This window comes from Cricetulus griseus, chromosome 8 (assembly GCF_003668045.3).
Source record: "Cricetulus griseus strain 17A/GY chromosome 8, alternate assembly CriGri-PICRH-1.0, whole genome shotgun sequence".
In the NCBI taxonomy this organism is placed as follows: domain Eukaryota; kingdom Metazoa; phylum Chordata; class Mammalia; order Rodentia; family Cricetidae; genus Cricetulus; species Cricetulus griseus.
This window is the reverse complement of record NC_048601.1, coordinates 21,862,036-21,878,752: the sequence shown is the minus strand read 5'-3', so window position 1 is coordinate 21,878,752 and position 16,717 is coordinate 21,862,036. Positions and strand designations below refer to the sequence as shown.

Below are 16,717 nucleotides of genomic sequence, written 5' to 3'. Positions count from 1 at the left end.
GAATGGAGAACATCAGTAGATGAGAAAACTCCAGCTCCACCCCTGGATGCTACAAAGGACCAGGCAGAACTAGGGAAAGGCTAATACTCGAGATCACAGGCTCTTCAGAAAGGACCTAAGGTGTGGCTCCCTGGAATTGCTGCGGGCAGGGAGTGTCCACAGCAGCAGGGACAGTGCAGTTCAGTGTGAAGAGAGCTAAGTAAGGCCACTCAGTAGCCTCACTGGGGAATGTGGCAAAGCAGAGGTCCCTAGGGCCTGAGTCACAGATTGGTTGGCAAAAGCCAGAACCTTTTGTTGCAGGGAGCAGGACTGCCAACGCCATCCCTCAGACTCTCCAGCTGGGAGCCAATGTGCGATGAGCTCGGAGTGGGATGTTGAAAGTGATGGGGAGGGGCTGACAGGGTCCCCAGAGAGCACCGGGCATCTGCCCACGCTTCTGTGTCATTCTTATCCAGGACGCAGAGAGAAGAAGACAATGTGAGTTGCCGGCTCTGCATCTTATCTTCTCAGGAACCTGACAACCTCAGGATCCACACAGCCAGGGCACCACATGACAGCCAGTGCCCACAACCTGCCCAGGGACCTCAAGTGGCCCCTGAGATCAGAGAGCCCACAATCACACAGCATTGGCCAGACAGACAGCAGGCTAGAGCTTTTTTCTAGTTGTTTTATTTGAAAACCCTAGGGTGTGTCCCCTCCTTTACCACACCCTTCCCCTACCCTCACCCCAGGACATGACAATGCCACACACACGCACACATACAAGGCTGTGAGCTGCACACAGAAACACGGGAGCTGTGCTCACGACAACATTGAAAAAATATACACTATATATAATACACCCGGGGCCCCTACTCCTCCTCCTTCCCCACAACCTAGGCACAGGCAGGCCATGGAGAAAGGGACAGGGACTGTAGGACCTTGGGACTGCTCAGGCAGGAGAGGAAAGGAGGACAAGAGAGGGAGGAGACTGAGAAGAGGGAGGAGCAGGGATCCCCAGAGTGAAATGGAAATAGAGGTGAGGGGATCCTACGGGAAGCAGGGAGGCCCAACGGACAGGACAGACTCCCACCTCAACCACGGCTGTGATGTCCCCTCCCCACTACAGTGCATGGCTGACAGGCTGTGCCTCCTTAGGTGGGCTATGGGGCAGCCAGAGTCGTCCAGCCATTCTCCCAGCGCAGCCAGCTGGGGCAGATGCCTCAGGAGAATGCCAGGGGAAGAACAGCCCAAGGCCGGGGCAGGCTGGAGGAGGAGGGCAGCCCCTGTGGGGCCTGCTGGGGTTCTGAGATTGAAGGAGCACTCCATGTGAAGGGCTCTTTCTCCCCTTGGTCTCTCTTCCTCCCTGTCTTTCCTGGGTGCCTGTCTCCCCAGGGCAGGCCTCTCTCTAGGCAGGGCTGGAGCCTCAGTAGCGGTGTGGGGGGCTTTCAACGATGCGTCTCTCGTCGCTGCTGGGGAAGTCGGCTGCCTCTGAGTCACTGCTGTCCTCTTCCTCTTGCTGGCCACCAGCAACCCCTGCCACACTGGCCTGCTGGTTCTGGTAGGACTGGAGAGGACAAAAACAGAGAGAGCAAGAGCTCAACAGCCTACCAGAGCCTTGCCTTGAAGACGCGCATGCGCACACCATCATAGTGGGCATTCCCCAACTCCTCCCCAGTGTCACCCTTCCTCCTTCAGCAGCAGTACCCAAGAGCTGTCATCAGGCCCGAACCCTCATCAGGCGTATTTGCTGTAGACGTGCCCCGTCATTCCTCCAGGCCACTCACCTCCATGGGGTTCACGATAATGGTGAGAGCAGAGTCATCCCAGAAGAGGTCAGGGTCTTTCGGGTCAGTGGAAGCCCCTGAGGGTCCGCCAGTTCCTGAGACGCGGCGGTGAAGGGAGTGGATTCGCACTAGGCCCAGGATGACCATAAGCACCAGGAAGCCCACACACACCACAATGATGAGAGTCGCAGCACTGGGGACCACTGCAGGGACAGCAAGGAGTCAGCGGGGACACTGCACACATGGGAGATTTCGGCACAGGGGCTGTCGGGTGCTAAGGGAAGAGGTCCTGGAAAGAGAAGACCATCCGCCCTCACGGAGGTCTTGAGAAGTGACTAACTTGAGAAACTGGAAGAAAAACAGACCTCATCAGGAAGGGTCAACAGGAAGGAAGTGGGGAAAGGCTGCTCCAAAGGCCAAAGACACACAGACAGGAAGGGAGGTGTGCAAACAGAGGTGGGTGGTGTGGAGAAAGCCCCCAGCCCAGTGCTTCCTTGAGCAGCCATAATGTCCCTGAATAAATGACAAAGACTAGAAGCTGCCTATGTCTTTCTGCCTGGACCTTCCACCAGAACCGCCTATTTCCCAGAGGGAAAGAGAAGGGCAGCTGCAGGGGATGAGAAGAGAAACAGCTCTAGGCCTAGCCTGCTGACCAGAGGCGTTGCTGTCACCAAAGCTGGGGGCAGGTTCCAGTGACAAGGAATGGCCCCTTCACTTACCCACCTGGTCTGAGCTCACTCCTGCTCCGTGACACCTCCCTTCTCCTTGTAGGCTTGGGGTTCCTGGTCCTGCGGGGCTTCTGTTCCTCCCTATTCTCCCCGTGAGGCGTTCCTACTTCCACCCCTGTGCCCCCAACCCTGCTGCCCTGAAGCCTCATTCTGATGCCCAGGTTCAGGGGTGCGTGGACTCTCACCGGCAGTGAGAAGCACAAGGGCACGTGCACTCTCACATGGACCTTGGAGCTGATGGTGGAAAAGCAGGCATGCACGAACAGACACATGCCAATGAAGAGCAAGTGGGCCCACAGCTGGACAAACATCGCCATGCCCCACACCCGAGCCAGGCCTCTAGTTGCCCACACACCTGCCTGTACCATCCACCTAGCAGCCTGCTCACACAGCAGGGTTAATGGGATATGCATTAGTGCCTCTAGCACGGCACCAAAGAGCCTCATAGGCAGGGCCACCCAACTCCCTACCAGCTGGGCAAACCAAGCAACCCCCTGCAGGAAGACATAAGCACTACAGGCATGGGCTCCGAGGGCCACAGAACAAGCAGCTGTAACCACAGCCTGGGCCCCCTTCTGCACACACACAGAGAGCAGCCGGAGAAGCATAAGGAACCAAAGCAGGGGGACCACAACCCCCCGAGACAGCAAGTGGAGGAAGAGACCCCACAGACACACTCCCAAGCCCACAGCCCTCTTGGGCAGCTGGGTCACTGCCTGCCACATGGGTTCACACTTCTCTTCACACCCCAGACAGTCCTACTGCTGAGAATTTGTGTGTGTGTGTGTGTGTGTGTGTGTGTGTGTGTGTGTGTGTGTGTGTCCCAGACACTCCGAGACTAGCAGTCACACAAGCAAGCTGAACATATAAAGATCACATTGCAGCCCAGCCTCAAATTTACCTACATCCTAAAACTCACGCATTAAGAAACAAAACAACATAGAGGAGGCAGCATAAAAACCCCATACACCCAGATGCAGACCCCTCTTGCCAGCAGCCAAGCCTGTAAACAGCCACCACTCCAGGACCAACCAGGTAAATGGAGAATGCCTGCTCGGGCTGTCCTAGCCGCCACACACCTCCCTGAGGCCGCCCTGATGGCTCTCTGACAAGCTGGTTCACATCCTGACCTGACCCATGGCCCATTTGGGACCACTTGCCAAACAGAGCTAACTCTGCGGGGGTGGTGCCGGCAGGCTCACTAGGCACTGGCTCCAAGGCAAAGATGGGCCTGGTTGAATCAGCATTTCTCAATGCCTGGGCATGCGGAAGGAAGGGAAAAGGGGACAGAGCTTCTCTTTCTGTGCAAGTGCCCAAAAAATAGCCCCTCTCAGGTCACCAGGTCACTGGACAAGTCCAAGGAGTAATGACCCTGCTGGCAGATGGACCCTGTGGCCAAGCCCAGGCAATCCTACTTTCAGAGTGCAAGCCACAACAGGTGACCTAACACTAATGGGGAGCATATTAATGAACCCAAATCAGATGCATTGGTACCCCTGAGGCCCTGACATAATGAAGGAAATGACATTCCTTCATGTTGATCACCATGAACATGAAGTGACTTCAAAAAAGACAAAAATGCAAACACTCCAGCTGTAGGCCAGCAACTCTTTAGGATAAGGATTCATTAGGATAAGCCAGTAGGTTGGGAGAATTTTTAAATTAGCTACAGACTTCAAATCGCCCATTAGATCTTCGCATTAGATCTACACAGAGAACCCTGGCCTCGAGTGACCACTGCAGCCAACATTAAGGGGTGTTTAGCAAATGGGTTATGTGATCGGAGAGACACTGTTGAAAGCATTGTCTATAGCCCAGCATAACACACCCCCTTGGTGAAGAAAGGACCTCAGAAGAGATGTCCTTCTGTGCCCAGTCCCCACCCCGTGATTGCACGCTTCTTCAGTCTCCTTTTTCTGTTAGCTGCCTGCTCAGAGTTTTGACTGTGGCGCAGCTCTGCAACCCCACAGCAGCTCACAGTACACACTTTGCATGAACTGACATCAGTCCCTGGCTTCATCCATCGCATTCTCCTCCCTCCATTGTCCCTTCTTCCTTGCTTCCTTATTCTTTTCTCTTTAAAGTATTTTTGTTTGTTTTGTTCTATTTTTAGTTTCATGAGATGCCATATCACTTTCTTGCCCGGGCTGGACTTGAACTCCTGGGCTCAAGTACTCCTCCTGTCTCCACCCCAAGTAGCTGGAAATATAAGTACACAATGCTGTGCCAGGCTCATCTTATCCCTTCCGTCTTTTCTTTCTTTCAATCATTGACCCTGAGAGAATTAGTCATCTTTTTAGAAGGAATTCTCTTTTATTTTGCTTTTCTTTGTTGGTATTTCATTATACAGTATTCCACAAGGCTGTTTTCATGCAAGTCAACCCAATACCCCAATACTCTTTCCATTCCATCCCATCACTCAAATTCATCCCTTTGTTCCCTCGGACAACTTTAATTCTTCTCCCGTGTCATCATCATTTTCTTTTTAACACTATTTCTTTGCATGTTTCTCTGTGGTGTTTCGGGTACTTATAAAAATCTAAGAAGAGAAATGGTCCCCAAAGTTTTGCTGAGCAATGGAGTTACATGGGGATCTTTAAAGTTAAACACTAATACAGCTGACGAGATGGCTCAGCGGGTAAAGGCATTTGCCTTGCAAGTCTTGTGGCCTGAGTTCAATCCCTGGAAAGCACGTGAAGACAGAAGATGATACCTGGCTCCACAAAGTTGTCCTCTGACCTCTGACACATGTGCCCACATATACACTCCACACACACCCAAATACACAATAATAATTAATTAATTAGGATTAAGTAAAATTAAAAAAAATACTGATACCTGTCTTGAATCAATTTGGGGTGCCAATCACCAAGAGATTTTAGAGTTCCTCATACAACAGATGTGAGTCAGCGTTTGGGACAACAGCATCGTGTCTTCATCACCTTGTCTCACTCCTTAACTGCTCGAAAATGCTCACTGTATCATGCTTCTTCTGCCTGCCTGGGACCTCTTACTCTCCAGGATACAAGTACAAATTCCATATAAGTCTTGACCATTCTTATTCACCAGGTTTATGTGATCGGAGAGACGGTGTTGAAAGCATTATCTATAGCTTATAGACCATTCTTATTCACCAGCATCTCTTTTGTCCGATGCATTAGCCTCTGTCTGTGGAGGAGATGACAGAGCTACTCCTAGTGTCACCTACATGTACCTCTACTCTACAGCTCCTCCACCTCTGAGATGACAGAGCTACTTCTACCGCAGCTTTAGAGTAGTTCTGTTTCACGAAACCCTAATTCTGCAAAGCAGTGCTTGGACTTAGGAGGTGAAGGGGAGGGAACACCTTGGTGTCAGAATCGGTGTATGGAACAGGTTTGCTAAGTGTGGATGAAGTGTGTCACCGGGTGAACTCAAGCTATGTCACTCACAAATGGCCTCAGAAAAATGGTGAACTCTGTGTCCACTAGGGCCAAAATAAGGGAAGAGGCACAGGGTTGGTGGCCGCTGTCTATTGAAATCTCAGCAGGAAATGTGGCTGACCTGGATGCAAGTCACAAAAGGACATAGCACACAGGTATCAGAGCGAGCAGACCCTGGCAAAGCAGAGGGATGAGGGATGACAAACACTTCTGTGAAGCTAGCCAGGACAAGGAAGCTGGGCGCTCTGGGCAGAAGCCCTGGGCAGTTAGAACAAGGGCATCCCTCCTGGGACCTCAAACCAAAGACAGAAAGGACTGAGATCAGGGCTTGAGCCTACCCATGGGAGCAGAACCCAGTGTCCGGCCCAGTGAAAGGCTCATGAGGTGACCCAGTCAATGGAGCTCCTCGGGGAATTGCCTAAAGAGCCTGTGACCTTTTGTTGCTTTTCAAAATGACAGTCTGTGGCCTTTGGGGGTGATATTAATGCTTAAAACATTGACATGATCTCCAGCGTCAACCCTGATAAAAACATATAGTTAAGTTGGGTGACTTCACTGGGCCAAAAGCAAGGTATGTCTCAAAAGTGACAAGAATAAACAAATGCACCTCCAAAAAAACTCTGAAAATCATTTGAAAAGGGTTCCCAAAAGTCACTGTCAGCGATGTACCACCATGGTTCAGATTTTATAATCTGAAGAGTAAGTATCAGGTTACAAGATGGTGCGATTGTAGTTACTAAGATCTGAGAATGGAAGGTCTAAGATGGTTATGTAAGGTCTGAGGATAAAGGGCTTAAGTGATGATAAAGTGAGTTGAGACATTAAAAAGAATGAAATATGTTCCTGATTCCTCTATTTCTCATGCTACTGTTCATAGTCAGTTTGACAATATCACAGTACGGTCATAACTACTAGGTCAAGATTAAGATGCTTTTCATTGTCCTAAAAAAATATCTGTCAATTTTAAAATGTTAATGCTTTCAGCCAAGTTGCTTCTAACAAAATATGCTGCTAATGTGTCTAATACTTATGTTTCCACAAACTCTAAGGATTCTTGTAAGTTCCAGGGACCTGAATTGGATCCAAACAAACAGGTCTAAGAGGTGCCAGAGAGTTCCATACAGCCTGGGCTGCAATGAAACAAGCAGCTACCACAGGATGTGGCAGCACCCCAACCTTCTCAGGTCCCCCAAAGATGGTCAACGCCCCCCACGTCAGCAGGAAGCAGTCTTGAGAATTCGACGCCCTTATTCCTTAACCTGCCATGTCTAACTCCCCACCTTTTTAAATAATAAGTAGAGGTGGGAATGAAAGGTTCAGGCTTTAATACTGATTGGCAATATCTCTTTAAGAGACAGACCCTGCCCCCTGACAACAGTCAGGGCACGCACAGGAAAACGTGCTACGTCATCACCACGTCACCCGCCATGCATCACCGCCTGCCAAGGACTCTGGGCATGTGTGGACCCTCAGTGCGCAGGGCAGTCTTCCCTTTAAAAGTCCCAACTTCCCTGCTGCTCACTCTCTCTTTATCTTTACTCTCTCTCTCTGCTTCTGCTTTGCTCTCTCTTCTCCCACCTATGTGCTCTCTCTGCCTCTCTATGGTGACCGGCCATGGCGGTCAGCCATTACCCCTGTTCCTCTTCTCTCTTAGTCTCCCTACTCTGCAGGGCCTTATAATAAACTAGTCAACATGTCTCATCCGCCTCTTTTTCTCTTTTTCTTTATATCTAACTTAACAAAAACATAACGATGATGTCAACTCTATAAAATATAGACAGATAGAAGATACATACATAGATAGACAGACAGACAGACAGATGCATGAAACACAGTAGAAACATAACATGCCCTAGCAGGAGGTAGCCTCAATCTGACAGAGCAAGGTTGATTTTTCTTCTTTATACTCTGTTGTCTCCTTTCTTCTTTTATTTTTAATTTTGTAACTAAGCAACTCTTGGTATTAGAAAACAAAGGCTGAGCTGGGCATTGGTGGCGCATGCCTTTAATCCCAGAACTCGGGAGGCAGAGGCAGGCAGATCTCTGTGAGTTCGAGGCCAGCCTGGTCTCCAGAGCGAGTGCCAGGATAGGCTCCAAAGCTACACAGAGAAACCCTGTCTCGAAAAAACAAAAAAAAAAAAAAAAGAAAGAAAAGAAAAGAAAGAAAGAAAAAAAGAAAGAAAGAAAGGAAACAAACATTGACCATAACCAGTGAGCAAGTCTGCCCCAGCCAGACATTTGGCATGTGTTGATTTAGAAATATTCTTAGGATTTTACAGAGAACATACAATTACATGTTTAATAGTGCCTACTCTTTCCCACAGGATGGGGGTGGCTATTCTGTAATTCTTTCTTTGTATTGTATTCTTTTTATTTGTGTGTGTGTGTGTGTGTGTGTGTGTGTGTGTGTGTGTGTGTGTGTTAATGCATATCCACATATCCCAAGGTACATGTATGGAGGTCAGAGCCCAACTTGCAGGAATCAGTCTCTCTTTCTACTTTGTAGGTCCTAGGGATCAAACTCAAGCTATTAGGTTTGAGAGCAAGTGTCTTTACCCAATGAGCCATTTTGCCACCTCCCTCATTCTTGTGCTTTCTCTCTCTCTCTCCCTTTCTCTCTCTTTCTAATAGACAGATCTCACCACACAGCCTAGGCAGGCTTCCCTCCGGTCCGTCCCAGCCTCTTAAGTGCTGGCAAGGGAGGTGGGGGGACTGCACAGGTTATCCCACTGGCATCACTAAGGCAGGTACCACAGAGAGCAGAATCTACTGTCTCATCCTCCTCCCCTCCCAAGGATATAAAAATGGGGGTCATGTCACACTGTCATGCCCACTCAGCTTACTTACTGGAGTTCCGGTGGGAGCTGGCCAGGCTGTGTCCAGCCATCTCAGGAGGAGGCTGGTGACCTCGGTGCAAGAACTGCTGTGAGCTGAGCACATGGCTGGGGTGGGCCACCCGGTTCATGCTATGAAGGACGTTGACCTAGGGACAGGGAGGACTCTGTAGGTACAGCTGCTTCTCCCCAGGGCCCTTTCCACCACACTCCAAGCTCACTCAGTACAGCCCTCTCTAATGTGGGGTAGGGTTCATACCACACAATGTGTGTGGAGCTCAGAGGACAACTTGCAGGAGACAGTTCTCTCTGTCTGCCATGCAGTTTCTGAGGATCGCATTCAAACAGGCCTTTGGGCTTAGCAGTGAGCCATATCATCCATTCCCTATCACTGTGACTATCACCTCCTCCTCCTCCTCCTCCTCCTCCTCCTCCCCCTCCTCTTCCCCCTCCTCTTCCTCCTCCTCCATCTGTCATGGGTCTAGGAGTCTTGAGTGCAACAAAGTCCCTGTCCATCAAACAGCTATCTGAGGCCAATACATCCTGGCTGCTTGCCAGGAGCAGGTGACCTGGAAAGGAAAGGGATTCTCTGGATACCTCCACAATGAATTCGTTGCTGGAGTAGCGGCCATTCATCTCCGAACAGGAAAGCCTGAATTTCCTAGCATACAGGGCAGCTCCATGCCGGAGCTGATAACGAGCGTGCCTCAGGATCTCTTCATACACAGTGATGGTTTCCACCCCTGAGGAATAAGGAGACAAGCTCAGTGGAGAGGTCAGTGGAGGGAGGTTTAGGGCAGCATCCTGACTCAAGCTCCAACCAGCTGACAACACAATGGTTAGCTCCATTCCCTCAACAAAGGTATAAGCTGATGTCTAGGAGAAGAAACAAACTGATCTACAGGGTAGAGTAAGCAAAGCCACATCTGCTTCTCAGCCCTTCTTGTCTAGTCTTGTGGCTTCTGGGGCTCCCCAGGGATGAAAGAATCTAGATAGTTATAGAGGAAAAAGGCAAAGACGCCAGGTGGTAGTGGTGCACACCTTTAATCCCAGTGCTCAGGAGGCAGAGACAGGTGGATCTCTGTGAGTTCAAGGCCAGCTTGGTCTACAGAGGGAGTTCCAGGACAGGCTACAGAAAACCCCTGTCTTGAAAAAAAAAAAGGAAAAAGGCAAAGACATCATCCAAGGGAAGGAAGATAACAGACAGAAGGGACACAGCTTTGGTGAGGCCTAGAATGGAAAGGGACTTGTCCATTCCGCCTCCCAGACGCAGCTGCTCCCCACCGTTCACTGAGTCAGCGCTTAAAGCCGTGGTGGATGCAGGAAAGGACAGACACACACACCAAAGAGCTACAAGACTCCAAAGCTGCCTGGGGAAGACAGAGGCAGGAGAGAGAGACGGCAAAGACCTGAAGGGACATGGAAATAGGACCAGGAGAGGAGGGGAGCCAGGCTCTGGAGACAGAGAGAAGAGAGATGGGTTCAGAGACAGGTTTAGACCAAAGGGTCTTCCAGCTAAGAAGGAACAAAATGGCATTTGACCAGCATTCTGCGAAGGAGAAGCCATCTCACACACACACACACACACACACACACACACACACACACACACGCACGCACGCAGGCACACAAGCACAAGCACACATGCATGCATGCACACACACACACATACACACGCACGCACACACACAAGCACAAGCACATATGCATGCACGCACACACACACACACACACACACACACACACACACGCACACGCACACGCACACGCACACGCACACACACACACACACACACACACAGCAGACCCGAGGCCTCACTGACCAGCAATGGTGAGGTAGGCAGATGTGTTGGTGAGTTCCAGGCCTCGCTGCTGCAAGGATGCCATGTCCAAGAGCAGGCTTTCTCGCTCAGGGTCTAGGTCATCTCCCACCAGAGAAATTTCACAGCCGTCCAGGTTGTGTACAATCTCATCTGACATGCGTGTGTCTGTCACTGTGGGGAAGAGTCACGGTCTAGGTCAGAGCTGTGCCCACTGAGGTTCTAAGACCCAGCCACTGTCATTTCATTATGGTTACGCCTCCTCCCCACCCAGGGCCATTCCTTAAGGAAGTAAACATTGTTTCGAACACCAACATGCAACATTTCCTCATGCTTGTGGCTTCCCACAGGCTCTGGTTTTTAAGGGTGAGTTGTTCCCAGTCACACTGACACAAGAGAACGCCTTCCCATTCCATCCCCACAGTCACTCTAGTTACAGACATCCTTGTCCTCTGGACCATATCAGTCCTTGGGGCCGTCCCTACCTGTGCCCTGCCAGCTCTCATCTGCTTTGGCCTCCACCTGGTGAGAAATGGAGCAGGTGATCTGAAGGTCAGGGAACAAAGGGACCCCGTCGGGTCCCTCAAAGTCCACCGCTGGGCGGGCAAAATGAGCTGTGCCACTCAGAAGGATCTGGGGGGCATCAGGCTGAAGGACCACCACATAGCCTTCCACTTCAGGGATGGAGACGCAGGACTCTTCACTGAAGCACCTGTAAGAAGAGAGACAGCTTGTCACTCCCTTTAAAAGCATGATGGTGCACACCTCTGATCCCAGCACTTGGGAGACAGTCAGGTGGATCTCTGTGAGGCCAAGACCAGCCTGGTCTACAAGTTCTAGGTCAGCCAGAGCTACACAATGAGACTGTGTCTCAAGAAGAAGTCTAGAGCCTTTTAATACCTCTGAACCCCCACCCCTACATCAGAGACCAAGGGGAGGAGAGAAGGCAACGCCAACCTCCCTATGCCCAACCCCCCACAGCAAAGTCCTTCCTTGTATGGCATTGCTGTAGGAAAAGCGGAGAGTAAGACAGCTTCAGCCTGCAGGGTAATCATGTCATCAAGACTGTAAGCCACGGAATGTCTGCCACATTCTATCTTTTTTTTTTTTTAAAGATTTTATTTATTATGTATACAACATTCTGCTTCCATGTATATCTGCACACCAGAAGAGGGCACCAGATCTCATAACAGATGGTTGTGAGCCACCACGTGGTTGCTGGGAATTGAACTCAGGGCCTCTAGAAGAGCAGTCGGTGCTCTTAACCTCTGAGCCATCTCTCCAGCCCCTGCCACATTCTATCTTAACAAATAAAAATAAATGAAACGAACCTAACAAAAATGTGCAGACATTGAGATAGAGGCTTGCTATTTTGCAGCCTCTTTCTGCCTTGCTACCAAGCATGGTAACACAAGCCTGTAGTCCCAGCATTCAAGGAGCTGAGACAGGCAAGTACAAGGCCAACCTGGGCTAAGACTCTGTCTCAAAAAATAAAAATTTTAAAAAAATTAAGCATATACACATAGTTCTTTACCCAGTGAAAGTTACATGGGTTCAGTAAAATATGTGTCCCAAAATATCCAACACTAAGAGTGTTGGGGTATTTATCAATAATGTCTGTGTGTGTGTGTGTGTGTGTGTGTGTGTGTGTGTGTGTGTGTGTGTTCTATCTCCTTTAGTGGACATGTGCACAGAAGACTTGCTCAGCCAACCAACCGGCTATGCTCCCAGGCACTCTCCAGACCCAGCCCTTGCATAGCACCCTGACCCTCACAATCTCAAGCTCTGGCTAGCTAATGAAGCATTCTGTCATGTTACTTCCTTACAGCAGTGTTTCTGATAAGGATAAGATATCAAAGCTTGGAGCCATGAATGATAGTACCATCTCTAATTCAACACCAGCATTCAAGAGGCTGAGATAGGAGGATTGCTGAGTTCAAGGCTACACATTGGCATACCAAGACAGCCTTGGCTAGATAGAAAGACCCTGCATCTCCCCCCGCCCAAAAAGTATACGACACATATAGCTAGACACTAATTACCAAATAGAAGAATGCTACAATGGTGTAGTGTCATGCATTACATGTTTAGAACAACACTATACATCATGAACTTTTTAAAGATTCTTCAGTTTTGAGAATAGAAGTATCTTCTGTCTACTATATTGTTACTTAAAATAGATTAATATAGTAAATCAATAATCAATATTTTGTATCTCTGTAATTAATGGCTGTGATCACAGCATATTTATTCTCTACTCCAAACATATGATTCAATGTATTTTTAAAAAATCCTTGGTGTGGTAATATTTTGTTTGTGCTCTAACAAATACAGCTTGCCTGAAGATCAGAGGGCAGAGCTAGCCACTATCTAACTGTAGAGATCTGGAATTTTGTACAGACAGACAGGAAGCGAGATGGCTGGGTGGAGAGAGGTACCCCCTTATCTGACTCCAGGCTTTTATTATTAAGACCTACTAGAACTTGTGCTACACCTTGGCTCTTCCAGGATACTGTAGTTCAGTCCCAGTATGTCATGTTGGGTAACTCCACCTCCAGGGACACTGATGCCCCCTTCTGGTCTCCAACAGCACTTGCACACAGGAGCACATATACACATAACTAAAAGAGTTGAAAAAGTAGAATTTGAGGAACTTGGTAGTCTCTCAGTAAAAGAATAACATTCTATGTTTGTCATGATTGTGCACAGCTGTAATCCCAGCACTCAGGAGACAGAGGCTGGTAAGTCCCTGTGATTTCTTGGCCAACCTAGTCTACAAATCAAGATCCAAGCCAGCCGGTGCTACATGGTGAGTGAGGCTCTACATAAATGCCAAAATAAAATAAACAAATGTCAGGAAAGAGAAAAGGAAGGAAGAAAATACTGGGCCACAAACAAGCAGTATTTGCTATAGAGTCAAGTCTTCAACCAGAATCCAACTGCAGCCCATGTTTGAAGACCTGATTTGTACCAGGGAAATTTTCCCTCCCTGTCTCTCACCCTCTTCCTGTACCTTCCACCATGGGACAACAAAACAAGACAGCCTTTGACCAAACACCAGTGCCTCAGTCTTGGGCATCCCAGCTTCCAGAACTATGAAAAATAATTTTCACCATAGTACAATATAATAAGACAACCCTCACCAGACACCAGTCCCTCAGTCTTGGCATCCCAGCCTCCTGAACTAGGAGAAATAAACCTGTTTTCAAAAATCCCCCATTTTAGCTACTCCATTATACAACAAAGTAAGTCAGGAAACTGGGACCAGAGAAGCAGGGTGTTGCAATAACAACCATCAAAACTGTGAAAGCAGCTTTGGAACCAGGAAATGGGTTAGAGACTGAACAGTTTTGAAGGGAACTGGGAGGGGGCTGTGTTGCCATAATGGAGGATTAAGAAGATCCTATTGAGGACTCAGAAGAAACTACTTTGTTTTGTTTTGACGAGTTTCTCTCTGAGCCCATCGGTTGGTTCTACTGGATGGTCAGAGAGCTCGGAGGATCCACTGTCTCCCCCACTGCACCTCCCCCAACCATCTCATCACTGGGGTTACAGATGCACACCTGGCTGCTTCTTGTGAGTGCTGGGCATCTGAAATCAGGTCTCATGCTTGAGGGGTAGGCACCTGACCTACTGAGCCATCTCCCCAGTATGGAACTTCTCAGAGATGACTGAAGATGTCATAATCGGGATTTTGCTAGAGATATGGTCCATAAAGGCCATTCTGTTGAGGTCTAATGAGGAGAAGAAAGTGCAGAGTCTTTTGTGGAAACCAGAGTAAGGGCCATCCTTGTGCATACCGACAAGGGACTGAGCTGTGCTCTGTCCAAGTCTGACCATTTTTGGAAGCAGAACTTTCGATGAACAAGAAGAGCTGTCAGGGGCTGGAAAGCTGGTTTAGAGGTGAAAAGTGCTCCCAGCTCTGCCAAAGGATGCTAATTCGGTTCCCAGCGTGCACTTCAGCAGTGCATAACTGCCAGGGTCTCCAGCCCCAGGGGATCTGATGCCCTCTTCTGGACTCCACGGGCTCTCACAAGCACGGGCACAGACACGTGTGCACACATGCAGATACAAGACACTTTTTTAAAAGGATAGTTAGCAAAGAGACTCTAAGGCAAATATTGAAGGAGTTGCATGAGTACCTTTAGCTATAGGGTTATGATGAAAAGAAAACTAATTTAAGGATGGAATTAATAATTCAAAAGCAGACGACTTGTGGATTTGAAGGATTCCCAGCCTCCCAAGTAAGGAATGAACAAGCAGACAAGAACGCAGCTCAATGATCCTTTGACTAAGGGATCAGTGTGGACAGGAGGTGCTGTCTATCAATACATGGAAAAATAAAGGTGTTTCGGAGATCTTCAAGGCAGCCAGCCCCAGGGTGTGGAGAGAGATCAACGTTACTGGCCTGGGTCACTTTAGGTCTCTGCTCCCTGCATTCTGATACAGAGTCCCACCCGCACTCCTCCCCTCACCCCGCCCATAGTCCTGGTTCAGTCATCCCACGCTCTCGGATCACCTACAAGAGCACACGCAGGCTTTGGTAGTATCCATGTGGCGGATGGCAGAGAAGAGGGCATGGTTCATTTCACCTTGGTTTCAAACCATGTCACAGAAAGCCTCAAGAGTCATGAGGGCAGACAGTGTCAGGGCAATACTGAATGGAACAGTCAGTCCTCTAGAGCAATGAAGGCAAAGTCACCAGAGACCCCAGAGCTGCAGAGCGCCCAGCCCAGCAGGGGTCACCAATCTGGCAAAGCTACTGTAAGAGCTGTTACATAACTGATCCCAGCAAGTCATGGAAGGAGGGCTGTCCGATGCCTTCTGGCTGACCCTCATCCAGGGTCTAGGAGCAGCACATGGAGCGGGGGTTATTTGAAAGCTTTTGCTTTGTTTTGTTTTGTGACAGGAGCCTCACTGTAGCCCAGGGTGGCTTCAAACTCAGTGTGGCCAAGCATAACCTTAAACTCCTGACCCTCCTATCTCCACCTTCTGAGTGCTGGGACTGTATGTAAGTCATGCGACAGTTTGTGTTGTGCTGAGACTCAAATCCAGGACCAGCAAGTCTACCATCTAAGCTACATCTCTAACTCATTACTCTGAAATGTTAAGATTTGAAATTAGCACGGCTAGGGAGACAGTTCCACCAGCAAAGTATTCACCACGCAAGCATGAATCCCTGAGTTCAGATCTCCAGCACCCCATAAAAGCAGGCATGGTGACGCATGCCTGTACCCAAAGTACTGGGATGGCAGGGACAGGAGGATCCTTGAACTTACTAGCTAGCCAATCTAGACCAATCGGCACACTCCAGATTCAGTGAGACCTGTCCCGAAGGATAAGGTAGAAAGTGACGGAGAAGGACACCTGGTGTTCATCTCTGGCCTCCACTCAGGTGCACACACACGGTCACATAAAAGCAAGTGCGTGTACGCATACACAAAAGAGAAAATAAGACATAATGTTAGGTAAGTGTGGTGAGGCACACTTAAAACCCCAGCACTCAGGAGGCTGAAGCAGGAGGGACACAGGTTCAAGGCCAGCTTGAGCTGCATGATGAGGAGCTGTCAGTCCTGACCACTTGGAGTGTGCTTGGAGGCAGCTTTCTCTTTTCCCTTCATTCCTCTCCCTTTGGAATGGGCGTGTCTAAGCTTGGGTGCTCTTTTCATTGTTCTGGGCAAATGGCTAATCCACTCAGTCATGCTCAGGCAAAGAAGAGTCGCCCCAGGGTGTATCAGCCCTGGCATGGCACCTGGATCTCATCTGATAACTCTCAAGACTTTGGGTTTTTTGAACTGATACTGGGATGAGACAATACTGTCGGGGTGGAATAGACATGGTTAGGTCCAGCGGATTGCAGCCTCATAAATGGGATAGCACTGCCTAACAGACCCTTCCCTCTCCTGTTCATGTTCTTTCTCTGGATCCCTTCCTCTTCCTCCCTCCTCCCTTCCCCCCTTCCCAGTCTGCAAGGAGTCCCTAGCCAGATGCTGGCCACCAATCTTAGATTTCCCGGCCTCTAGAACTGTAAGAAAAACTAAATCTCTGTTCTTTCTAAACTACCCAGTTTCAGGCATTCTATTATAGTAACACAAAATAGACTAAAGCCAGGCATGGTGGTTGATGCCTGCGATCCCAGCCTGACTC

The 16,717-nt window shown here is 49.1% G+C and overlaps 1 protein-coding gene across 1 annotated transcript in view; it reads right to left on the bottom strand.

The window, feature by feature from the left end:
- Positions 1-659: 659 nt before the first annotated feature.
- Clstn3 (calsyntenin 3) overlaps positions 660-16,717 on the bottom strand; it is a 32,827-nt gene continuing 16,769 nt past the window's right edge. The window contains exons 13-18 of the mRNA XM_027428221.2: positions 11,056-11,282; positions 10,574-10,744; positions 9,348-9,493; positions 8,764-8,899; positions 1,767-1,969; positions 660-1,546 (exon numbers count right to left, since the gene is read on the bottom strand). Coding sequence (XP_027284022.1) covers positions 1,406-1,546; positions 1,767-1,969; positions 8,764-8,899; positions 9,348-9,493; positions 10,574-10,744; positions 11,056-11,282 — 1,024 coding nt within the window. The 3' untranslated portion in view covers positions 660-1,405. The remainder of the gene's footprint in view (positions 1,547-1,766; positions 1,970-8,763; positions 8,900-9,347; positions 9,494-10,573; positions 10,745-11,055; positions 11,283-16,717) is intronic.